Source organism: Thamnophis sirtalis, unplaced genomic scaffold (assembly GCF_051295495.1).
Source record: "Thamnophis sirtalis isolate CommonGarterSnake01/CBP01778 unplaced genomic scaffold, rThaSir2_p1.2 scaffold_3, whole genome shotgun sequence".
NCBI classification, from domain to species: domain Eukaryota; kingdom Metazoa; phylum Chordata; class Lepidosauria; order Squamata; family Natricidae; genus Thamnophis; species Thamnophis sirtalis.
In genome coordinates, this window is record NW_028261383.1 from 131772691 (window position 1) to 131799726 (window position 27036).

General features: G+C 42.9%; 1 protein-coding gene across 3 annotated transcripts in view; it reads right to left on the minus strand.

The window, feature by feature from the left end:
- The window catches only part of TBC1D16 (TBC1 domain family member 16), an 82394-nt gene that overhangs the window by 37781 nt on the left and 17577 nt on the right, over window positions 1-27036 (minus strand). For 2 of the 3 annotated variants that reach the window (XM_087710122.1, XM_087710121.1), the window contains exons 2-3: window positions 24708-24951; window positions 11929-12553 (exon numbers count right to left, since the gene is read on the minus strand). In XM_087710122.1, coding sequence (XP_087566248.1) covers window positions 11929-12553; window positions 24708-24888 — 806 coding nt within the window. In that variant the 5' untranslated portion in view covers window positions 24889-24951. Of the gene's footprint in view, window positions 1-11928; window positions 12554-24707; window positions 24952-27036 lie in introns of those variants that run through there. The other variant, XM_014052841.2, reaches the window with a different exon arrangement.

Consider the following 27036-nt stretch of genomic DNA (forward strand, 5'->3'; position numbering starts at 1 on the left):
TTGAACTACTGAGATCAGCACAAAATTCTTTTCAACAACAAAAAAATGCTCCCCTTACTTAATCTATTCTTTGTCCTGCAAATACCGTAACATTATTTATTTATTTTATACCACCATATTTCTGCAAGGAGTCGTTATACTGATTTCTGGCTGAAAGGTGCCATCAGCGGATTACAAAATCCATATGTCTTTGGTTTATGGGCAAGTTAAGGGCCCAAACATTCCACAGATAAGACTGTAAAACAGTCTAAAACTGGCTCATCTGCAAGCCAGTTGGAATTCATAAAGCAAAAGCAAGGTCTCTATCTGAAACAAAATTGAATGAAGTAAATACCATATTATTTGCACGTCCGCGTCACTTTTCCCCCAATTGCTCTGCCAGTAATTCTGTCTCCTGCTTATTCTGCAGGGAGCCGAGCCACGCCAACCTCTCAAGTGGATTGGCACAATGCAACATGACGCAAGGCCACAAGTGCTCTTGCTGCAAAAGAAGCAACCAGTGGGAACCCCCTCAGACACTTGCCTACTCCCTTCCCAATACAGGCTCTGAACAGGAAAGCAATTTAATAATGAGAAAAGCAGAGAGAAAAAAGAAGCAGCAGCAGCAGCAGCAGCAGCAGCAGCAGCAGCAGCAGCAGCAGCAAGAATCATGAAAGGATTGCATCAAGCCAAACTGAAGAGGAGCTGCCTCTGCAGGATAGCTTTTTCTAGGCTTACATCGATTCCTGCTCTCTGAATTGATGCCAATGGTTCTGCTAGAAACCACCAATGTAACACTACTGCAGGACTGTAATTGGCTGATCAGTCCAATCAACTGAATACCTGTGACTCTAAACACAATAACTCATTAGCATGCTTTAAAAAAAAAAACAGCCTACCTTTCTTCTAGGTGACATATGCACAGATTGTGGTAGACTCTAAAATACCACCTGCCACCTTGATTTCCATTCAAAAGTGATTTTGGAGCAAGCTATAGAATTACCCGCTGAAAAAAACTTCTCTTTTTGCTGAATATTGCCTCGCTTTTCTCTAAGTTGCTTGCGCGCAGCAGCCCTACTTGTTAAAGAAGCACCTTTAGCTACTTAGCTTGCTATTTGCTTTTGTTCAATTTTGTGTTCCACAACCACACACAAAATAAAAATTAGAGGATGTGCTCACAACATCACATAAGAAAAACACTCTATATTCATATCTTCTTACTAATCAGGTTTAGTGCAAAGAATGGATCTCCGCCCACTTTCGTATGAGCCATCTGCAAGTGTAGGTAGTCCTCGACTTACGACTTAGTGACCCCAAAATTTCTGTTGCTAAGTGAGACATTTGTTAAATGAGTTTTCTCTATTTTATGACTTTTCTTGCCACAGTTGAATCACTGCTGATGTTAAAATTGGTAACACTGTTGCTACATAACTCTTGATTGTCAGAAAGTTGCAAAAGGGGATTACATGACCCCAGGACACTGTAATCGTCATAAATATGAGTCAGTTGCCAAGGGACTGAATTTTGATCATGTGACTATGGGGATCCTGAAATTATCATGTGTGAAAAATAGTCATGTCACTCTTTTCAGTGCCGTTGTAACTTGGAACAGCTATTAAATGAACTGCTGTAAGTCGAGGACTTCCTGTACAAGTAAAAAGGACATGGTGACAGGGCTGTGATCCTACTGATTTAACAAGCGGTTCGCAGAGAGCATGCTTCGCGGATTGCTTCCGGATTGCTGCTTGGAAAGGAAAACAGCTGAGGCGTGGCCATCCACTCTGCTGCACGACTCAACTGAGAAGATAAAGGTACCCCGTTTCCCCGAAAATAAGACCTCCCCAGATAATAAGCCCAATCAGGCTTTTGAGTGCATGTGCTAAAAAAGCCCTTCCCCGAGAATAAGCCCTCCCTGAAAATATTGCAACACAGCAGCAGCCATGAGGTGACCACTCTCGCTGCCTCCTGCACCTCAAAAATAATAAGATCTCCCCAAAAAGGCCAAGCACTTATTTTGGGGGTCAAAAGAAAATAAGACCCTATCTTATTTTCAGGGAAACACGGCAGGTAAAGCGCAGGGGCAGGTGGGCAGGCCCACTTGATCGTGGGAGCGAACCGGTTCGCTTCCAACTGATCTTCGGCCCGAACCTGTAGAATCCCACCACTGCATGGTGATCAGGAGCTGCTTTTTCCCGTCAGAATTCTTCATGGTTTTAGGCTGCCCTAAATCTGGATTCTTTGGAAGGCTTACAGCATAAGAAACCATGAAAGATCTTTTAAAAAATGCTTGACAAAATGAGTTTCAGAAAAACAAAGCACAGCTAGCATGAAAAGTTTTCAGTAGGAATGGACCATCTCATGGACTCAGGACTGAGTAGGCAGGAACAGCAGCTGATAGTCCTTCAGTTTGACCCCAAGTTGTTGGTGGTTTTAAAGCAGAGTCAGGCAGCATTTGTTAAATTTTAAACCATTTTCTGGCAGGGGAGGCTGCTAAGGAAGGGCCTCTGACAAATACAGAAGGAACAATATCGAAGTCGGTGAAATTTTTACCTGTTTTTTAAAAGCCCGTTTTCCTCCCATTGAGATGTTAAAACCTATGGAAGCCTAATATACCTATTATAATATTTTTTTTTAGAAAAACATGCAACTGAACATTGGCAGTTTGCTGCCAAGTTTATCAGCATAAGTTTGAAGGCTTCAAGGATCACGAATCAATAGGGTGTTGGGGGACCCACTCCTAATTGAAAAGGCTAAATGCAACACTTTACACTGAACTTGGACACATGTGAAGTAGATTGCCAAGGACAAACATAATGGTACAGATCACTTCCAATTAAGTTTGGTTTCTTAAAGACTTAAAAGTTTCCGACTACTTAATTAATTGGGCTTACATGCCACTTCAATCCATAGATTCTGTGCAACTAAAAGCTCTATAAAATAATTAGATTAAAAATTTACCCAAAAGAAACGCAATAGCTCTCTACTATCCATCTAGTGTATTCCAACCTTAACATGGGGGCAGTTTCCACTAATGTCTCATGTTCCATTCACAAAAGCCCTGAGAACAACTAAGACTTAACCACCTTCAGATATACCAACAAAGGCAATTTTGTCTTTGGTGGCAAGCTGTTGTAGAGGAAGGGGGGGGGGGAGGTTATAAAAAAAAATACTCACCATTGACTTTGCTTGTCAGAAGGTCACAAATGGTGATCACTGGGGCACGGCAATCGTTCTAAATATATGCCAGTTACCAAGAGCCTGAATTTCGATCAGGTGACCAAGAGGATGTTGCAACAGTCATAAGGGTGAGGACTGGTTCTAAATAACTGTTTTCAGAGCTGTCAAAACTTCAAACGGTTGTAAAATGAATGGTCATAAGTTGAAGATTACCTGTATAATAAACTGCAATATTCCAAACAGGGGATTGCTAGAACCAGAGTATCAATTGCAAGATTATATATGCAACCTTACTCGAAAATTGTATTATAGGCTAAGCTATGACAGTTAGCACTACTGAAAGTATCTGTATTTCAAGAGGCAGCAATGAATCCAAGAGCACCTGCAGTTTATGAACCTAATCCATAATGAAATACAATCCTCTCCAATTCAGAGTGAATACTACATATCTCTTACAGCTAATATTTTTATTTTCCCTGGATTTGCTTTACTTGCCCCATCTGGGGCATTGCTGAGAAGCATAAACAAAACTGTTGGCGTTCCAAGTCACACTCCCAACGACAGTCGACTCAGAGGTTTCTTTCCTTAAAATTCCTCAAAGTTTCATTTTATTAGAGACGTCATATTGGCACATCTGGGAAAACCCGAATCTGAAAGCTTCCAGGTTTTCCCTACCCAAGTGAAAGTCTTAAGCTCCTGCACATGTCCGTCACATGGCCAAATCAGGCACCATCCCAACTGGAGATGCCTTCCAGTCTTGCCCCTCCAGGTGCAGGGCAATATGTCCTTGACTCTCTGAGAAAGGAATGTTATTATGACTATATATCTCCCATACTCCATATAAGCCGCCCGGAGTCCTTCGGGATTGGGCGGCATATAAAATTTAATAATAAATAAATAAATAAATAAATGAATAAAATCCCCCCTCCCATTTTCCCACTGCATTGAATGTGGCAGGCCGGAAGGCCCAATGCAAAAGATGGTTTCCAGGCCTGACAAAAATATTATGAGCCAAAGCTTGTCCAGGGGTGGGTTCTTGCCAGTACTAACCTCTTCTTTAGAAGAGGTTCCACAAATCTACAGTGCCATTTAGAACCGGTTCCAGCTCCCTCCCACCCCTCGGCCCATCTGCACATCATCAACATGAAGAGCGAGAGGAGGTATTCTGGGAGTTGAAGTCCACAAGTCTTAAAGCTGTCAAGTTTGAACACCCCTGGGGTTTTTTCTCTAAAGGGTTAGGGGTGCAAGGGTCTTGTAACTTGACAACTTTAAGACTTGCGTGCTTCAAATGCCAGAGTTTCTGAGCCAACATTTTGGTTGCTAAGCAAGAGCGTTGTTAAGTGAGTTTCACCACATTTTACACCCACCCAATCACATGACTATGAAGCCACTCCCACCCAGTCACATGGCCAGCAAGCCACTCCCACCCAGTCACATGGCTGGCAAGCCACTCCCACAAAGTAGGCCACACCTACAGAAGAGGTTCTAAAAAAAATTGAAATCCACCATTGGTCCTGTCTCACAGGCAAGTTCCTCAGAAGTGTAGAACCAGATCCTTTCAAGAGAGCCATATGGCTGCCTTGTGGGACATCAGCATAACTAATAACTAACTAATCAGCTACCCTTCTAAGCACAGGGCCAATTAAGTCTGTCTTTCCCAATTCTGAGATCTGTGGCTAAAGTCAAGAACCCAGAGGAGAGCAATCTCAAACTAGAAATCCAAATTGGGGGAGGCTTAGCACCCCAAGAGACTCACCTGCTTCTGGCCATAGCCCCACATTGTCGGTCCTTTTGTGAAGAGAAGCAGGATGTTTTTCCCTTATACTAGATTCTCATAAACAGTCGTATGACTGTACTAGGAAACAATGGGGTCAATGTAACATTTCAATACTTTATGAATATACTTAAATGGAAATAGCAGCATTTTCTCCATGCACTTGGTTGTCTGTTATTACTATTAGCTTTGGAACAATTTATCCTAAAACATAATTTGGTACAACTTTTAAGTTCTGTAACACAGAAGTCCTGGTTAAAGACTTTTTCTGAATTAATTGTGGCTAATGTGTAAAAAAAGTATACATGCATAGGAATAAAACATCTTGATTTATAAAATTAAAAGATTATAATCAGAATGAGATTATTATTTTGTTTACATCTGTACAATTACGGTGAGCGTAAAGGGATGCTGACCATTTTAGACACGAAATCCCTTTGAGATCTTACTGTAACATGGTCAACCACAAGAGGGCTTGTTTTGTTGAAAAACAAAAACAAAAGGTGGAAAGGAGAACAAGCTAAAATGAAGGTTTATTTGTAGAGCACTGGCTATTCTAAGAATGCTAAAGAAAAGCACAGATGTAGGGAGAAACAGGGAGAAACAATAGCTCTCATTCCCCTTTCAGCCAACATTGATGTAAAAAGTAAAAGTTCCCCTCGCACATAATGTGCTAGTTGTTCCCGACTCTAGGGGGCAATGTTCATCTCCGCTTCAAAGCCAAAGAGCCAGCGCTGTCCAAACACATCTCCGTGGTTATGTGGCCGGCGCTCATTAGTCCATTGTGGTTTTATGCGTGGCGCGCATATGTCTATCGCACATTTGTCGGTGAACAGTATAAAGTGTCATGGAAAGAGACCACCTAGGTTTGGGATGGTGGGAGTGACAAGATGAACAAAATATATCTGGATCTTGAACGATAAATAACTCATGAAACTGGACAAATTACAATTAAAGCAAAATTCTAGAGAGAGAAAAATAAACACTGCTGCTGTTTATCAAAACAAAAGCTAAGTTATTGATTTTAAAATGAAAGAAATCTATGTGTAATCAATGACCCTCTCAGCACCTGCATTATTTGGTAGATATAGCTTATTCCTACAACAGGGGAACTTTTAATATGATCTCAAGCTCTCCAAATTAGTAAATTCTTGGTCTTAAGGAAGACCCTCAAGGTAAAAAGTAGCAACCTGACAGAAGTACAGGTGGTCCTTGACATACATCAGTTCATTAGGTGACTGTTCAAAGTTACAACAGCACTAAAAAAAAGTGACTTACTACTATTTTTCCAAGTTACAACCTTTGCAGCATCCTCATGATCATATGCTCAAAATTCAGATGCTTGGCAACTGGTCCATATTTATAATCGTTTCTATGTCCCAAGATCATTCTGGCAAGCAGAGTCAATGGGGAAACCAGATTCACTTAACAGCCCTGTTACTAACTTACCAACTGTAGTGATTCTCTTAACAACTGAGGCAAGAAAGTTTGCAAAATGGGAGAAAAAACTCACTTTACAAATTTCTCACTTTAACGCACAAATTTTGGGCTCAATTGTGGTCATAGGTCAAGGACTGCCTTGTGTATATATCCCGGTTACCCTTGTCTAACACAATTTGTTTAGTGACCATTGGAGCTTACAGTGGTGCTGAAAAAAGTGACTTACATTTGTTTTCACATTTATGACATTCCTGCAGTTTGTGTGAAAGAGAACAGCATTTTAGATTTTGCATTTGGATGATCTACTTAACCACTGCCAATGTACAAGCCTGGTTTGGAAGCCTGACATCTCTTGGGCAAAGCCAGAAAAGCACGTGGCAGTCTCCAGGCACCAATGCAGTGGGTGTGCCTCTTAAACTGCTCATGATTACATGCGATGGCCAGTGCAATCATTTTTAATCTAATCTTGAATGTAATCATTGAGTACATGCAGTGCATTTAATAGATCTAATCCATTCATCTTTGTAGGGTTTTTATTTAGAGTCTTATACTACAAAGAGTACTACTAGGCCTTTGGTCTGTTCCAATACAAATCTTTTTACAGTCTTCAGTCAGTTTGAATGCTTAGAAGCACAGGAAAAATCATCCCTTAATTAACAAGACTTCATCTATTCAATGCTACTTCCACGTTTACCCCCCCCCTTTAAAACTCACCTAATAGGGAGCATGGTAATTGTTTTTCATTCTTTTCAAAAGAGCCGACAGTGTCACGTTGGCCATAAGAAAGATACCACACATTATTAAATACCTTCCATCTTTCATAGTCCATCTTTCATTCAAAAGCTCAAGGCAGCCTTCTAAAGCACTTTCTTCTGTTTTCCCTCCCACCCCCAACAATTTAATCCTGGGGGGATAGGATGAGCTGAGAGAGTGACTGGCCCATCACCTAGTCACCAAGAGAGCTTCCAGCTTTGAATGTGGATTAGAATATGGGAACTCCTAGTCCCAGTCCAACAACCATCATCACACCAACAATATCTTTCTTTATACACCCAACTGAAGTTTAAAAATAGTGTATAGGTAATCCTCGCCTTATGACCACAATTAACCCCAAAATTTCTGTGAAGTGGAACATTTGTTAAGTGAGTTTTGCCCCATTTTATGACCTTTCCTGCCACAGTTCTTAAGTGAATCACTGCAGTTGACAAGTTGGTAACCTGGTTGTTAAGTGAATCTGACTTCCCCACTGACCATGCTTGCGAGAAAAGCTGATCACATTGACCTTGAGACACAGCAACGGTCATACATATGAACCAGCTGCCAAGGATCTGAATTTTGATGACAGAATCATGGGGATGCTGCAAAAGTCATAATTGTGAAAAATGGTCATAAGTCACATTCTTCAGTGCCGTTGTAACTTTGAATGATCACTAAAAAATGGACTACCTGTATAAGTTTTTAAGGCAATCAAGAGTTGTGGGACTTCAGTACTGGAAGCTTTCAAAAAGAGACTGGACCGTCATCTGTCAAAAATGGGGTAGGGTCTCCTACTTGGGCGGGGAGGTTGGACTAGATGACCTCCAAGGTCCCTTTCAACTCTGTTAATCTGTTCTGTTATAAAAGTACTTATTTTGGTTAAAAAAAAACTTGGAAAAAATGGATGATAGGATGAAGCATCCAAATCACGTCTAGTCTAGATTACAGTCTTAAGATTGTGGGAATCTTCTATAATATGGGCTGTTAATCAGATACATTCTGGGCTTAACATGGATTTTCATTCTTTTCAAATAAGCAGGTTTTGTATTCTGCCTTGGCCTTTCAAAGGCTATTATTCTATAAACCAAGGCAGTCTGGTGCCAAATAAATATCAAGAAGATCTTAGAGCAACTGCTTTTTTGGGGGAGGGGGGGGGGGAGGACGGGACTATAACCTGCATCAAAAAACCCATTTCCAATTAGCCATTTTGCAATATAACTGGTGGGCCACATGAGGGCACTCGCTTCTTACACCGAACGTGAATAAACTCACAAGCAGGCAAATTGTATGACCCGGCACTAAATTGGAGCCTTGTGACTTCAGTCACATTCTACAGATAAAATATACATCTTCACCCTAGAACAGCAGATGCTCAGTTCACCCCAGGCAAATTGTATTAGAAGGAGATCACAGCATTGAAACAATAATATGCCAAACCACGGCATTGTAGCTCTGGAGGAAAGCAGAGAGAAATCAGCTAAGTCATTTTTTATAAACCTGGCTGTCTAGACTATGTAAATAGTTGAGTAGTATTTATATAACCAAAATAGTTCAGAAGGGTGTGTAAATAACAGCAACCTTCAAAATTCTTGATTAGACAAGAAGTTACAAAACACAACGCAAAGGGAAGAAACAAGAAAGCCCTTAAGAATAGGTGAAATGCTCCAGGAGGCAAAGTCATACAATTCTTCGCAGGGCGATAAACTACAATGGTTATACTTTTTTCACAAAAATAAAAGTTATGTTGTACCATAGAACAGAAATTTCTCCAACCTGAAAAAATAATCACAAAAGAATCCAGACAGCCATATGGCAGAATCATAAACATAGAAAGTAATAGAAAATGAAGAAGCTAAAATGCTCTGGGACTTTCAAATTCAACAGACAAGCACCTGTCCCATACACTCCAGAGTTAACAATTGTTGATAACAAAGACAAAAAAAGTCTGGATAAGTGGACACAGCAATACCTGAAGACAGCAGAATAGAAAGAGAAAGCACCGTGTATGTGTGTGTATGTGTGTGTGTGTGTGTGTGTAATCACAAAATACAAAGATCTGTAAATAGAAGTAGAACAACTGTAGCAAAGGAAAGCAAAGATAGTGCCAATAGGTACTTTGGCTGCAATCCCTAAACAACTGGAGCATCACTTGAATATTATCACCACTGACAAAATTATCATTAGTCAATCGCCAAAAGGCAGTTTACATTCTGCAACCATACCCTTATCACCATCAAACAGCAACTTCTACTTAGCCCAGTCCTTGGGAAACACTCAGTAGATGGATAAAAATGCCAAATCCAATACCTGGCTGACTGTGCAATGAACCCTAATAACTTAAGACCCAATGAAAGGGACAGCACCAGGAAACTCTAGGGCAATAATATGCTAGCCTACCATGTTTACTTTACTCAAACGCATAACAGTAAGTAACATTACTTGCAGTACTGTTGTTATTTACAGCAAATAACAATCAAGATTATTCAGCAAAAATTAATACCCTTCTAGTGGAACAGAATGAAATAAAAGAAAAAGCAGTGTTAAGATCACTTTCGGATTGATCAAATGTTTGCAAAAGGCAAAAAAACGATATGCACATGGTCTGGTTTGCTTATAAAAAGACATTTATTCATTACCACCTAGTTGGACCATCAAATATCTGGAAACAACTACTATCAGTAAAAACTATTAGAACGTTTATAGAAAAATATAATGTAGCAGTGGTGAAAAAAACTTTCTGGAGAAGTCCCCCTTTCCCCTAGAGCAGTGGTGGTTCGTACAAACTGGTAGTGGTATGCCACGCCCCCAAACAAATTCCCCAGCCTCTTCTGCCATTGCATGTTTCTGCGCATGTGCAGAACAGTTTTCACTCAACTGCGCATGTGCAGCAATGTGCAGCGGGTACGCACACACGCACAGCAAAATGCCCTCTCAGCTAATCAATAAGAAACCGGTTAGGAACCCGCTACTGCCCCAGAGGCAGCTCTTTTGCCCTCAAATGATTGCTTGTGGGATGGAGGAGCAGTGAATTACAACTCCACACACAGCTGAAATCCCGCCTGACAGGGGCCATTTCACTCTCAAAGAAGTGCCTACCAGGAGGGAATCTCAGCTCTATAGCAGGTGGCAGCGGCTTGCAACTTTCTCTACTGGTTTCTCCATGACTTTATGGGGAAGATTGCAATATTGCAGGGGTGCTTGGCAACTGTTTGTAAGTGCATATAGGTTGCCAAGTAACCAGATCGCAATCATGTGGTTGGGGAGGCAGCTTGACGTTTTACGAAGACCTAAAATGCTTTAGGGATTATAAAGCATCCTTTCCAAGGCCGTTGTACTTCTAAATAGTAATTACAAAAATCAGTCATAAATTGAGGACTATCTGTTCATGGTGAATTTCTGCAAAAGATCAAGAAGAAGGTGGATGAAGATAAAACCTGGCAATAGCTAACAAATGGAATATTGAAAAAGAAACTGAAGATTTGATTTTGGATACTCAAGAGCAAATTATTCAATTTAATATAATCAAGGCCAGAATTGAAAAATCATCAAATGGTTCAAAATGCAGATTGCGCAAACAGGCAGAAGAAACAGTAGATCATATGCTTTAATCATGCAAGACCACATAAACTATGTATAAACTATGACATAACAATATTTTAGCAGAACATCTATAAAATTATGTGCCAATACTGAAAAATTGGTGGGAACGTAGAGTTTAAAAAAAGGCTGAAAATGAATAGGTTAAATTTCCAAACATAAAGTTCTTGGTTCATAACACACCAGATTTAACCATGATTGAAAAGAAGGAGGTATGGATAATTGATGTCGCAATGCTAGGACATAGAACAGAAGATAAAGATTTGGAGAAGATCAGAAAATATCAGGACCTGAAAATTGAAATGAAAGATTATGGCAACAACCAGCCTGATGGTCCCAGTTATCAGCACATAACAAGATCTTGGACAGCACTTAAATGAAATTGATGTGAGTAGATGAAAATTCTACCTGTCAATTACAAAAGACCACACCGCAAAGATCCACATATACCACATTGATATATTACAACATCCTAGGTTCTTGGGAACGACTTGATACACATGAAGGCCAAAATTAGAGAAAGGGCAACAGCAAATTCATATTTCTATGTACACAATAATATTAAATTTGTATGCCACTGAACACTCAACAGTTCTGGGTGACTCATGACAATCACAGAAATTTCAATAAAATCAACAAAACATAAAAGATGGCAAACATGATGAGGTAAGAAGATTTCACTTTCCCTTGCAAAAGGTTTGGATGAAGAGCGAGGTCTTCATAGCTCTTCTAAATAAACTATTTTTTAAATCAATTAGGTATATTTGCTATGAAAATGTATGAAATGCATATTTAAATAATAATTGTTGTGGTAAGCAGAGCACCTTCAGACAATGTCTGGAAATGGACATCTCAAAATAAGTAAGTTGACAGCACCCCTGGCAGTATTTGATCTTCTGTCTACTGCGTTAAAGGAATCACTAAGTTGAATGACAAGTTGATTCAGTCGTTTGATTTCTCTGTAGAATTCTTAAGACAGATTTCCATGGCAATCTTATAATCCTTTCATGAAGTAAATCTCAATGAGCTCAACAGAATTTACATCTGGGTAAGCATGCTGCACTTGCTCTAATGAAAGCCACAATACCTCTCTGCACATAGCTCATCAGAGCAAATGATTCTAGAATCGGGTGACTTACATTTGTGGGCTTTACCCATTTTGTTTTGAACTGGGCTGTTTGAGTAGCACCGGAACGTCAACTCACCGGTTTTCATTAACCAGGAACATAGAGCTAACATTTTCCACAAGTGCTTCGCTTATGGGCGAGAGGCAGAATGGAGAAGAGAAGGCATCTGAATCCGAGTCAAACGTGCTATCTTTGCTAACATCATCGGCGGACAACTCCAAAGAGCCTTCATCTTCTTCTGTCTCCAAATGGCCTTCCAGCCCTTCCTCTACGGACTCCTCTAATCGGTTCTGTTCATCCTGAGAACTGATTGTCGATAAAATTCCTGAGTCACTGTGAGCAGGCTGAACGGAGCTGTGGATGTTGCATGTGGCTGAGCAGCTATGGGACAATTTCTCCCCTTCTTCTGAAGGTGGGCTGACATGAGCCACATCCCTCACTAGCTGTGACACAGTCAAAATGTCCTCCTCATCCTTTGGGGTCTCAGCTTGCTTCTGCTCAACAGAAGAAGCCTGCATAGGGATGCCAAAACCCTGAGTGTGTCGGTTGCGCTTGCGGGGAGCCTTGCGGACAGGGGAGCTCTCGGGCGTGATGTAACGGAGAGCTTCTTCATCCTGCCTCTGAATACGGGAGTTGGGGACCCAGGCCAGTATAAGGGTGGTTCCAAGCAGCTCATCCTTCTCCATGTACAAGCACAAGTAGCCTGCAAAAGAAGACAGGGACTTAGACTTACAGTCAACCCTCAGCTTTCTGGACTTCACATGATGTGGAAACACAGCTATTCCTTTAATTTCTGGCAAGTCACTGCCCTCTTCTTAATGCTACAAGTTTCCTCTCCTCATATAAGAGTATCCCTGAAGACATCCTACATCAATATTTTGACTGACAGATTCTTCAAGATATGTTTCCTATTATCCAAATAAACACACAAAACAAGCCAGTTGGAGCCTGGTATGAGATTACATATTAGTCTTGATTTTTTTCTACTCTAGTTTCTGCTGCTGCTTTATATTGTTGTACACATCTTTTCATGATTTTACTGATCTTAATGCTTTTTTATATATATTGTTGGCTACTTTGAGCAACTCCTTTGTGATCAAGTGCAACCTAGGTATTGATTCACAATGTGTGTGCATGTGCGCGTGTGTGTGTGTGTATGATGGGTGTTTGTATCACTAGAAATTTTATTGAATTTTTTTTCCTTTTCTGTTAAGTTAGCTCCAAATTAGCCCTGTCAAAAACAAGTGACCTGTTTCTTCTATAAGAGGAAAAATCACAGCGATTTTTGTTAAAATCGATGAAATAACTAATATTGTTGGAGATAAGAATGACACTGTGTGCTTTTCCCAAGCTGTTCTAATTGGTACAATGGCTGCAATGGAGCTCTTTCATAGCTGTTCCACTTCTAAAAACTCATATCTTTCTTGCTCCATAGACGGGGTGGATTCCGGCAGCCACTACTGACGGTTTGCTTGTGGTTGCGCTGTGCATGTGCGCTTCACACACATGCGCAATACTAAAAAAAATGATGGCCTATAGTGCTGCTGGCATAACCATTTCAGGGGCGTGGCAAGCCTGGGTCACTGCCAGTTCCAGTGACCCAGGCTGCCAAGTTACTATCGGTTTAGCTGAACCCGTTCGAACCAGAAGGGAACCCACATCTGTCCATAAAGGTAGAGAAGTCTTTTCCTTGAAATCCCCTGTATACAGGGTCTCTGGGCAATACAAAACAGTTTCTTTCTTCCAATTTTTCTTACCGAAGTATACATAATATCTTTAAGCTTTCTTTCTATTTTTATAGAATTTTTTATTTTATTTTTGTTACATAGACAACATAATCACATAACAATAGAAAAAGAAAGGCAGAGGAAAAAAAGAGGGGAAAAAAACACACACACACAAAAAAGAAAGACAAAGCGCATCATCCCATGCAGTATGTCATTTGATTACAGGTGTTTTAACCTTTATCATTCTTATACATTCATTGTTTCATTTAATAGGTTATAATTTCGTATCGTTTCTTATTCCCCTGCCTGTAGCAATCCATCCCTACTACGTATCCCCCCATACACACACCCCGTATGTCTCTGTTATATATTTAATAGACACCACAATAACCTAGGATTAGAAGAAAAAAAAAGAAAAGAAAAAAGAAAAAAGCACAAAAAGATTTAAAAAAAAAACCATCATCACATGCAGCATGTCATTTGGTTACAAGTATTTTAACATCTACATCTTCAAATAATATTTACCGTCTCAAATGTTTCATCTAGTATAACTAAAAATCTCATTTTCATTCTACAATATCTATTCAGTTAACATTAGCATTATTTTCCCCAGAAAGTATACTTATATTCATTATTGTCCTTGCATTTCATACCTTCAAACAGAGATCTTATTCCTTCATTTTTCAACAAGATGTCGCTGCATATATATACCAGTTTTCATTTGTTCCCTTATTAAAATTGCTTATCCGCAGCGAAATATCATTATAATAAGTTCTTAACATTATACATTATATCACCAGACCTTATATTAATTCTTCATTGTATCATTGTTAGAGCCAGAATTGTATTTGCAAAAAACTGGAAAAACAAAACAATACCAAAACAGGAAGAAGTTATCCGAAAAATAATGGACTGTGCTGAAATGAGTAAATTGACATTTGAAATTAGAGAGCAAGAGGATGAGCAATTTTATAAGATATGGGATTTGTTTTATCGGTGGCTAGGGAAAAAAAAAACTTTGGAAATGAAAAATGATATACTTATGCTTTAATTGAAGAAAGTGAATGATGATATAACTATGCTGTGAAATAATTTAAGCTTTCTTTCTGATAAATACAGATAGTCCTCGACTTACAGTCACTTGTTTTGGGACTGTTCAAAGTTACGACATTACAGCACCACTGAAAAAAGTGAACTATGATATGTGTTTTTCACACTTGTGACCACTGCAGCATCCCCATGGTCACATGATCAAAATTTAGAAGTATGGCAACTGGCTCATATTTATGCAATGTCCCACGGTTGTATGATCACCTTTTGGGACTGCCTGATGCTCAAAATCAATGGGGAAGGCAGATTTGCTTAACAGCCATGTTACTAACTTAACAACTGTGGTGATTCACTTACCAACTGTGGCAAGAAAAGTTGTAAAATGGGGCAAAACTCATTTAACAAATGTATTGCTTAGCAACAGGAATTCCAGACTCAATTGTGGTTACAAGTCTAGGACTAGCTGTAATATTCTTTTTGGGATTTTTTTAAAAAGTAAGAATTAAAATAAATCTATTAAGCTGACAAACACCCTAATGTTCTTTTTCTCTTAAAATTCAGACTATCCCAACAGTATAGGCACTTAACCACAACGACTTCAAAGTGAAATGTGCATGCTGATGTTACGATCCAACTCCTGCCCCTTCATATTTATATCATCATTTCACTTGCAATGATATAAAAGTCTATAGAGAGTGCAGAGAATGGCCAGTAGAGAGACCTGCTATCAAGGCAATGGTCAGATAAGCAGGGCTTGAGCCCAGGCCAAAGAAATCTGAGAAAACAAGTCCCTCCTTCGTTCACAGAAAGGGAGGGAGAGGAAGCACAACCTGACTTGCAAACTTCTATTTACTAGATCTGTTACTCCTGACCTATATAACTATTGGTTTCTTGGTCTGGTCTTCCTTCTTGGGCTGTCAAAGGCAGTCTGAATTGCAATGCAAGTTTCATCACTTGCTCACTTTGTAGCTGCCTATGCCAGAGAAGGCCAAAAATTTGGGTTCTGTGGATGAGGTTGTCTTGTCCTGCAATATTCAGAAACTGATTAATAATAATAATAAAAAAGAATGGCCTCTGTACACAAAAAGCTGCTTGCATTTGCTCTGAAGCAAAGCCAAGCGCTATAAAGGTAATCAGAATTTAAACAAAAGAAATTGGGTGTTGGTACTTACCTGATACGCCTCTTCTCATAGTGGGAAGGGGGAGTATCCAGGATGGGTTGACTTTATCTTCTCGTTGATTGGACTGAGTCATCAGAGCTCTTGGTATAAGCCCCTGGTCCACCAGGCTCCACCCAGTTTATTGACAAAGAACTCTATCCGACTCGTTGAACCATCCACTCCAGACCTTGTTAAGGTTTCTACTTTTTATTGAATCCTACTTTGATCATGATCATGATCTTGAGAGACCGCCTGCTGCCAATCACCTCCACTAGACCGATTAGATCCCACAGATTAGGCCTCCTCCGAATTCCATCCGCCGGCCAGTGCCGATTGACGACTACCCGGAGGAGAGCCTTCTCTGTGGCTGCTCCGACCCTCTGGAACGAACTCCCCGTGGAGATTCGAACCCTCACCACCCTCCAGGCCTTCCGCAAAGCCCTTAAAACCTGGCTGTTCCGACAGGCCTGGGGCTAAAGAGCTGTTGCCCCCGTCTTGAATAGTATGACTGTTGTGTGTTTTTAAATTATGTATTGTTATGTTTCGTCTTTTATTTTCTGTCTGTATCCCCTTTCCCCGATTTGAATTGTGAGCCGCCCTGAGTCCCCTTCGGGGGAAAAGGGCGGCATATAAATATAATAAAATCAAAATCAAATCAATCAATCAATGTTATTACAACCTACAACATAGTAAACGTTACCTTATCATGACGGGGGGGGGGTCTGGATATTCCCCCCCCCCCACTATGAGAAGAGGTGTATCAGGTAAGTACCAACACCTTTTCTCCATAGTGAGGGGGAGGAGTATCCAGGATGGGACGTACCAAAGCCAAACGTCCCTAGGGTGGGTAATAAGTTGAAGACCCCTGGCCAAACTAAGCCTGGTGAGATGTATTCCCTGCCCTGTGGACAGCCTGTAGTACCCTGCGCTCAAACAAAGCCTCCACCGAGGCAAAGGTGTCCAGCTTGTAGTTCCTCATGAAGGGTGAGGAAGAAGGCCCTGCTGCTGCCCTACATGTCTCCGTCAATGAGGCCTGTGTAGCCCAGGATGCCAAGGTGACTGCATTTTGTGTGGAATGTACTGTGATGGGGCTTGGTGCCTGCATGCCCTGGGACTTGTAGGCTGTAGCGATGCAGGTCCTCACCACCTGCTTATTGTGGTGGAGGTCACCTTTTTACCCAGAGACCCCGGTTGGTAGGAGACCAACTGGGCCTTGGACTTTCTATTTGGTCAGGTTCTTCTGAAGTAAATCCTCAGAGCCCTCCTTACGTCTAGGGTGTGCCACTTCTTCTCTAGGGCGTGAGCAGGGTCCGGACAGAAATTGGGCACACCCAGATCCTGTAATTTGTGGAAACATGAACCCACCTCAGGTATGAAGGAGAGGTCCAGCTGCAACACCCCTCTGTCCTGGTGAAAGATGCAGAGGTCGTCCTCCGCGGACAGGGCCTGCAGCTGTGATGTCGTCCTGGCAGATGTGATGGCCACTAGAAAACCACCTTAAGGGTTAAAAACTTTAGAGACATTGTTCGCAATGGTTCAAATGGAGCCCCCTTAATGCGTCCAGCACTTTATGCAAGACCCAGGAAGGGCACCTGTGTATCGTGGGTGGTGTGAGGTTGGACGCCCCCTTCAGAAACTGCCTTGCCAAAGGTTGTTGACTGAGTGTCTGGACTCTACCACATAGAAGCACTGAGGAAATGGCCGAGACTTGTCTCCTAAACGTGTTAGGGTCTAACTCCTTGTCCAGGCCTGCCTGAAGAAATTTGAGCACTAAGGCTCTATCCCCTTGGTGGAAAATCTTTCCTCCCTCAGGATGCTCTGCTCAACCGCCAAGTGGTCAATTGGAGCCATTGGGGTTCTGGGTGTTCCAGTGACCCCTGCCTGAGGGAGATCCTTTCCTGAGGAATCTTCCGCGCTCTGTCTCTCAATAGCGACTGAAGGTCTGCAAACCATGGCCTCCTGGGCCTATAGGGGGCAATCAGTACCACCTCCGCCCCCTCCCAAAGAATTTTTGGATGATCCTGGGAATTAGGGGCAAGGGTGGGTAAGCGTAGAGCAGTCCCCGTGGCCAAGGGCATAGGAGGGCGTCTGCCCCTTCTGACCCCTGGTTTTGGTATCTGGAGTAAACCTTGGGTGCTGGGTGTTGTGGAGGGTGGCAAATAGTTCGACTTCCGGGTGGCCGAAGTGGTCCATCACCTCTCTAAAGATCGCCGGGTGCAATCTCCACTCCGAGTTGTCCACTTCTGCCCAGCTGAGCCAATCGGCTCTGATGTTGTCCACCCCCGCTATATGTTCCGCTCTTAAGGAGAGAACATTCCTTTCGGCCCACTGACCCGGCCTTTTGGCCTCTCGCATGAGGGCCTTTGACTTGGTCCCCCCCTGTCTGTTTAAGTGGGCCTTGGTTGCGATATTGTCTGTAGGGGCTGGAATGTGTCTGCCCTTGGCAGAGTGGTGAAATTTTTCTAGGGCCAAGCGAACTGCCCTGCGTTCCAACCAGTTGATATTGTGAGTCAGTTCTGTCTGGTTCCACTGTCCCTGCGCTATCTGGTCTTGTAGGTGGGCACCCCCTCCCCCAAACAGGCTGGCACCCATGGTTACCATCACCCGGTCTGGCGTTCTGAAGACTTCGCCCTTGGTTATCACCGGGGACGTCCACCAGATCAGTGAGCGGGAAACTTCTGCCGGGAGAAGAACCCTGGCCTGGGAACAGCTCCTGTGCCTTCGCTGGAACGGCAAAGGGAACCATTGTAGTTCTCTGGTGTAGAGAAGGGCCCAAAGGATAATGCCAATGGCTGAGACCATGGTGCCTAACCATCTAGACCACATGGCTAAAGGCACCCTGTCTCCCATGATTACCTGGATGACTAATCGTATTAGTGAACACTGTCTTTCGGGTGACAGGAAGACCTTACCTGCCTTTGAGTCTATCAGAGCCCCTAGGTGAATGAGCCTAGTGGAAGGGTAGAGTTGGCTTTTAACCGGATTCCCCCAGAACCCGTGTTCCCTCAGGATTGGCAAGGTGATATCTAGATCCCCTAATGCCCCTTCAAAGGAGGATGACTGTATCAGCAGGTCATCTAGGTAGCTTAGAATCTTAACTGGAATCTGCCACCGACTCGCTGCTAAAGCAGCCATTTCATTGGTGAATTCTCGCGGGGAGGAAGACCGGTCGAAGGGCAAGGCCTGGTATTGGAAGTGCTGCCCCAGGTAGCAGAACCTGAGAAACCTCCTATGATCCCTAATGATAGGAATGTGTAAATAGGCCTCTGTGAGGTCTATAAAAGTGAGGAAGTCTCCCTGTCTGATTCCCTCCAAGATGGAGTGGAGGGAATGCATTTTGAACCTCCTGTAACAGTTGAAGTGGTCCCGCCACTTCAGATCCAGAATTGCCCTCCATCCCCCTGATGCCTTGGGGATTACGAAAGGGATGGTGTAATGCCCTTGGCCCTGCTGTCTAAAGGCACTGACTGGATGGCTCTATGTCCAGCAGGTGTTGTATAGCCTCCTGCATCAGTAATCTCCATGCCGGGTTATTTGAAACAGGGCAGCTCTGGAAAAACCCCGGAGGTTTAGACAGGAGTTCCAGAGCCAGGCTGTGCCTCATGGTGTACTGAACCTATTTATCCGATGAGGCACAGTCCCAGCAGTCGGTGAAGTATGCCAACCGCCCCCCTATGGGGTGTGTGACTTGGTTCGGGCCTTAGTTTTTGCGGAAGGGGCGCCCCCCCGCCTCATCCTCCGCTCCCTCGGAAGGGCCGCTTCTGCTGCCTGCCCCTCTGCTGCCTATCTTGGTGTCTCTGCCTGCCGGAAGAGACTCCCTGGTAATGCCTGGCACTTGAGTACCCTGTCTCTGAACCCCTGAACGGATCCTGACCCCAGAAGGAGGACCCGAAGTCTTGTCCCTGGGAACAGGGCCGTCTGGAGTAAGGCGCCGTCCTGAACTGTCCCCTCGTAGGGGCTGTGGGGAGCCCCTTCCTCTAGTCCTTATTCTCAACCAGATAGGGGTCCAAAGCGGTTCCAAAAAGGACGTCTCCTGTGAAAGGAGTGGATGCCAGGTGCCACCTGTGGCGAATCTCCACCTGCCACAGTCTCAGCCACAGCAGCCTGCGAGATGCAATGGTGGAGCAATTGCCCTGGAGGCAAACCTGGCTGCAGACAATGAGGTGTCCGCCGCAAATTGGATGACCGCCCCCAGCTTATTGATGTCCTGGTGCGCTCTGACCTCGGTAATGGGGATGCTTTGTTGCAGCTCCTGCAGGCAGAGCAGAGGAGACCTATTGAAAAATGAGGCAGTGGTGGCGGCCTTCACCGCCTGATGCCCTCTTTGGAGGGTGAGGGCCGCCTACCTGTCTTCCAACTTTAGACCCTCCTCAGGTTTCCCTGGCAAAATCGGGGGTATATGCAGTGCCAATGCCGGGGCGCCCATGGTGGGTGGGATAGCACCCCCTCCATGTCTTGATCCACATTGAAGAAGGCCTTGTCTGTGGATGTGAGTGTGGGGCCCAGCGTGGGAGTGGCCCCTTGGCGCTTAACCGATTCAAGAAAGGCCCTGGGAGTTGGCACCGTGTCGGTCTCAATGGCCTGCTCCTCAAATATGGCTTCCGCAGAATACCCCTGCTACTGAGATGGTGCCCCTGCTGCTCTGTTCCCAAGCCTGGCGGCTGCTTAACCCCTAAGAAGGAGCGATTTATATAACAAAGGCTGGAACAACCCAGTGAAGGTCAGCTTAGGAAGGGGCATGCCTATGTCATCGGATAGTTTATCCTCCCTGACTTCCCCCTCCTCGCACTCCAGCTCACTCTCCTCCCGTGATAAGGCTGAGGAGCTAAAGCTGTCCTCCCCCTGGGTTTCCAGCCCTTCTAATATCCTAGGTGAGGATGCCACCTGAGGCAGCCTTTGTGGCTGCTGCAGCAATGTCATGCATTGCTGGAAAGCCTGCACCATTATGTCTGAAAATTGTGGGCCATTGTGGGAGCTTGCTTGCTGGGGGCTCCTGCTTGTGGCAGGGGGGGGGGGGGCAGAGGCTGATCTCAGGGAGGCAGCATGGGGGAGGAGGATTGCCACCCCTGAGAGAGACCCCAAAGACTAGGGGTGTCAATGGGGATTCTTGCCTGCAATATGGTTGTCTCCCCTGTAGTCCCACCTGCTGTAGGGCCTCCAGGAGCCTTTCTTTTCTTTCCCTGGTGTGGGATGGATTTGAGGCCAATTGCCCTCTTGCAAATCTGTTCTAGTCTTTCATGCCTCCTCCTTTCCTATTTAGATGGCTTGGGAGGCTTGTGGGGCTTGTGACACCCCCCCCCCCGCTTCCAGTTCTGCCTTGGTGCTTCTTTTTGTCTCTTGCCTTTCCTCCCACCCCCCCTCCTCTGGGCCGCCTGTCGGGTGGTCACTAACCTGGTGGGACTGCAGGCTGTTGTTGCCAGTACCTGTGTCCTGCCAGTCTCCTGTTGTCTCTGGGTGCTGCCATCTTGGAACACGTTGTCCCTTTTGGCTTCAAGATGGCTCCTGTGCCAGGAGACAAGGCGCCTCTTTTGAATCTTCTGACCAGGCGGCTTGTGCTCTGAGGAGCTGCTGCATGCCTCCGCTGCCATTTTCTTCACTTCCCAGGCTGCTGGAGCCCCCTCCAATGAGGTAGGTCATGAACCAATGGGGTGGGCACTCCGCAGCGTTTGCAGGGCTCCCTTCCAGGGGGCGGGGGGCTCCGCGCCGCCCTCGCCTGTTCCTTCTCTCGATCCACGGTGCTTGGGGAAGTCTCCAGTGTCGCTGGCGTCCTTGCAGCAGGGCTTGCCTTCCAGAGGCTTGTGCCCTCTGTCTCCTGCTCGCCCGGCAAATTCCTTTCTGAGTGTTGCTTGTCTCACTCAGAAGCCTGGGTGGCAGGCCGCCCCCTGGGGGGCTTTTGGCCAATCCTTACAGTCCAGGAAGTTGCCATCTCACCTAGGATGCTGTAGGAGGGAGACACTGGAATTTTCCTTCCTTTCCTTTCTTGAATATCTTCGACCTGTCGGAGATCCAGGATGGTCAACTGTCCAGTTGAGTGGACTGAGTCTAAAAACTAGGTGGAGCCTGATGGACCAGGGGCTTATACCAAGAGCTCTGATGACTCAGTCCAATCAACGAGAAGATAAAGTCAACCCATCCTGGATACTCCTCCCCCTCAGTATGGAGAAACAGATAGTCCTCAAATTACAATGGCAATTGGGACCATTGCCCCCATTACCGTTGCTAAGTGATACACTCATAAAATGCAACATCAAGTGACCGTACCACTTAGCAAAGAGAATCCAGGCAGTCCAAGTTGTCCCAAGAGATATAGGTCATTAAGCAGGAAATGGAGGGTGTCCCCAGTCAGGAACACAGGGCTGCCATGGGAGGGGAGGCTATCATGGGAGAAGGAGGCCCTGGGAGGTCTGGAACACATCATGTGCTGTGAGCACAGGGAGGCCTGGGGAAAAAGAACACGAGGTACTTACATATGTCAAGTGCAGGGAGAACAGGGAAAAAGTCACAATGCGTGTCTGTGCAATCACAGGGAAGCTGAGGAAAGAGGGCGTGAAGTGCATGAGTGTGTGGATGCAGGGAAGCTAGGGAAACATGGCAGGGGTTCACGTATGCAACAGCAGATGATGTGTAGTGTGTAATGTGCATGGTCAGTGTAATCGAGCTGGGGGAAGACTCATCCAACTGATTTGCAACCTTCTCTGCTGGCTTTTCCATTAATATTGTTTGCATGAAGCTGTCCGTAAGGGTGATCATGTGACTGCAGGATGCTGCAACCGGCCGTAAGTGTGAGGTGGTTGCCAAGTGCCTGAATTTGTTCACATGACTGCAAGGAGCATTTCAGCAGATGGAACTGTGAGAAAATAAACCCACCTCTCTTCCTACACCTATACTCTTTGATCCCATACCTGTCTTATGCTCCTGTTAGAGATACCTTATAAGACAGTATATTATAGTGCTTACTTTAAACTAGCAGACTAATGAAATATTTGTACCCATATTGTGTAAAACTTATAAATGCAATATAATCAGTTTTGAGATATTTTTGAACATAAAGTGCCTGGGACATTAAGAAATAAGGAACCAAAAATTGCAGAGGGTAGGACATCTCAGACAGGCACATTGAAATGTGGTACATGCAGAAGATATATGAAAAAGGTATAAAAGTGGAGGTTTGACTTCATATCAGGGCCATTGATGGTAGCTGCTCCTCGCTGGACCTAGCTGCTATCTCTGTCCCTTATTGCAATAAGATGTAAGTATTTTCTTACTGAAGTATTAATGCAAAATGCTGCCTTTTTCATTTTCAAAATTACTCATAAAATAAACTCTTGATTCAAAGTAGAATTGTGGTTGCATGCTTGTATTTTCTATTTTTAGTGTCTCATGTTACAACAGACCTTTGTTGAGATAGGTGGCCATGGAAATTAGTCCATCAGTCAGTCAATCAGTCAGTCAATCAATCAATCAATCAATCAATCAATCAATCAATCAATCAAATAAATAAATAAATAAATAAATAAATAAATACCTTGAGGACCATTCTTAAGTCCCTTCAGCCAGTGCCATCATAACTTCTAACAGTCACGAAACTCAACTAACTCGTGAACTACTTGTATGTCATGTTCAAAGGAATATATGAAAAATATGAATTTGTTTCAAATTCTACTTAAGTTCTACACAAAACTATGCACAAGTGATTGGGGAACCAATGTAAAACACTAACACATTTTACTAGTACAAGACTCTGATAAATGAAATGAGAACTTATAATAAGATGTTTCTGTTGTTGCTGATCTGTACCATAAGTACAGTGTCATTAACTATATGCAATAGGAATAACAATCATGCTTTGAATTTATATGCCTGCTATAAAAGGCAGTCACTAACATGGAAACAAATGGGGTGAATACTAAATGCCGCAAATGCACTGGGTTAGAATGCAAGAGACTGTGAGTTCAAGTCCCACATTAATTTTTTACTTATTTAATTAAAAACATTTAATTAATTTTAAATTGTTTTTAATTATAAAAAATAATGCATTCCCCCCCCCCTTCGGTTTGCATGATACTGTAAAGTAAACAGTGGAATTGGTTTTATACAGGTTATAAATTTTATTGTACACCTAGAGTCCTTCTGTAAAGGACATGGTCGGTTCTTAGATATGACATATAAATGAATAAAAATAAATTAAAATTTCATTTGTATTTTTCTGATATTTGCAAAATCATGTAATGGTGCTTCCTCACTGAAAAGGTTCTTCTTTGTGTTAAAGCTTATGAAAGCAAAACAAACATTTCAAAATCTCTCCCTGGATCTTAATATACTTTAATCCTAAAATGAAGTTCCCCTTTTAGAAGTTCTAATATAGAACATGCCACCTCATACCCAAGCTACAAAAATACCAAGGGAAGGAGATAGTTTACACTGAATTAGGAAACTCAGACAAGGTGTAGCTGAGACACACCATCTTGCAGGCAAGATTTAGCCACTCCCCCTGGAGCCATAAACAAAGGAGATACCAGCTGAAGGTATACAGGGTTAGAAGTGAAATAGGCAGTAAGGAAAACTTAAGGAAAAAGCTGAAGCTCTCAAGTATTTTAAGTATGGAGGGAAGGGACGTTACACTTCATTCCTAACAGTCCATGCTGACAGGGAAGGCTTGAAAAGGAGCCACAACCCTACTGACCTAGGTACAGTACTCCAATCCCCAAGAGAATGGTAACTGTATTTAGTGTTATGTATTAACACCAGTCTTGAATGTTGCCGATAACAAAGAGAGGTCAGAGAGGAGCAGAGGAGGATTGAAGTGTATGCCTCCGGTCCCTCTACACTTACAAGTGTTAGATGCCTGAAGAGGGCTTCAGCGTTTCTGCTACACACATAGTCCTAAAGAGACTTCTTGATGTTTGCTAGTCATCCTCACCTGGATGATGTTCCACAACACCTTGCAGCATCTCAGGGGGGTGGACACAAACATTGTTCTTGGAATAGATAATCTCTCCATCCAAGATGGAAGACGAACCACCACAGCTGCTGCTGGCATTTAAGGTCAGGAGATCAGATGCTTTGGAAGAGGCACGACGGAGGAGTCTTCCCAGAGACATTGCCAAGGAAATGTTTCCATTCTCTATCAGCTTCAGTCAAGCACCTAATTCAGAGAGTAAGATCTGCCCATGGAAAACAAAAAGCAAAACCACACACATACACACATTAGAATAGATGCAATAAATAGGTAAAAACAGAAAGACACATCACTCCCCTCTCTTCATTCAAATGAAGTACTTTGGTCGGGATGGTCTAAGAAGCTTCTGACTTTTATGGTGTCACTCACCCTACTAAAACTTGGTAAAGAAAACTCAACATTAAAGTCAAGTCTTCATAATACAATTCTTATTTATAACTTTAGGTACCTAACAAGTGCTCCCCAACGCTTATAACATGAGCTTTTCTGAATTTGCCGCATGTTTTACTATTTTTTCTTTAAGGCATTAGACTTGCCATTGATTTGGATTGTACAATATTAAACCCCCATTTTTCTCACTCAAGCATTGCTAAATGAAATATCACTTCACTTCTAGATGTATGGCTTCAACCTCAGATTTTTAGTGCTATGTTTGACACTAGACTTACTTTATCTGCAGCTGAGCTGAGATGCAAAGACACAAATTAATTTAGGTAAATGTGTGAAACTCTCTCATAAGTCACATAAGGAATAAATAAAAAACTGCAATAGTCTCAGAAACAAATATCCCCAGTGAAAAGTTAATTTTACCTCAGAAAGACAGTGAACACATTTGCATCTGTTATTTATTTGCTTTGGTTCTTTATTGGATGAATTTGGGAAAGTGCCTTCAGACAGAATACCTTAGGTGGATCAGCATAAGGATGCAGCCTGATCCTTACTGTCAATGCTCCAGCATAGCCACAAAGCTTTGTGAGCATTACCTTTGAGTCCTCTTGAATATAGGCCTGAAATAGCTCATGCTTGCCATCACCTGCACAATATATGAACCGGCAAGTGGAAGGAAAGGTTGCCTCTTGACAGCACACACAACCTTCCTCTTGTGCTAGAGCCAGCCCAGCCTCTTCTAATTTCCATGGCCTTTAAAGCAACATTTGGAGATACCAAACAAGGCATTGCAGAGCAGCAAAAGGTTTTTGTTTAAGAATGGCAACCAAAAGGCGCAAGAAAAAATCAGAGAAAAATACTGGCTTTAATTAAACCATACTGCACGTGTCTATTAAATAATTCAGAAGAAAGGAAGCTAAAGAGAATGGAGCTATAAGTAACAGATAGAAAGACTATAGGGTCTTGCCTGTGAGATGGGCAGTTATAAACAATAACTTACTATATTGTACTTTGCACTGGAGTGAAAGGAGGAGGCATGTAGGGGCAAAAAGAGAGGTATGTGGGTACAAAGAGAGAGGCATTCCCAGCAATACTCCCCTTCAAATCAACAAAGCAATAAAGGAGATTGTCCTTGTTTAATGACACTTGTTCTGCACTGAATGAGTGGTAGCTACAACTGGGTACTCAGGCTTATTTTCTCATGAGGCCTATACTTGAAAACCCACGCAGTCCTCGCTTAATGATGGCAACTGTCATCACTAAGTGGAGTAGTCACATGTTTTGACTTATGATGATGTCACTTAACTATGGACTTTCCGTCCTGAATTATCATCTTTAAGTATTTCCTGCCCAATCTTTAATCTAGGACCTGTTTTCTTCTTGTTATAGGCACTTTCCCTCTTAATAGAGATGAAGCAGCAGGATGTATCTATTCTTTAGAGCAGTGTTTTTCAACCTTTTTTGTGCAAAGGCACACTTTTTTCATGAAAAAAATCACGAGGCACACCACCATTAGAAAATGTTAAAAAATTTTAACTCTGTGCCTATATTGACTATATATAAAGTAATTCTCCCACGGCACACCTTACACTATGTCACGGCACACTAGTGTGCCACGGCACAGTGGTTGAAAAACGCTGCTTTAGAGGTTGTGTTTGCCAACTTGCCTAACTTGGTTACTGAATTAACCCTTTTTCTTCTGGGTTTATGGATTACAATGAACCGTCAAATAAGACAAGTTTGCATAAAACACTGTTGTAAAACAGCAAACCAAAGTTAAAATTAGCGCAATGTCCAAATGCAGCCCTCGGATCTTTAAATGCATGGTGGGAATGCACTGACCACAGCATTTCAATCATCACTACTAAAATGAAGAAAGAAAGCTGCACAGGTATGAGTGTAA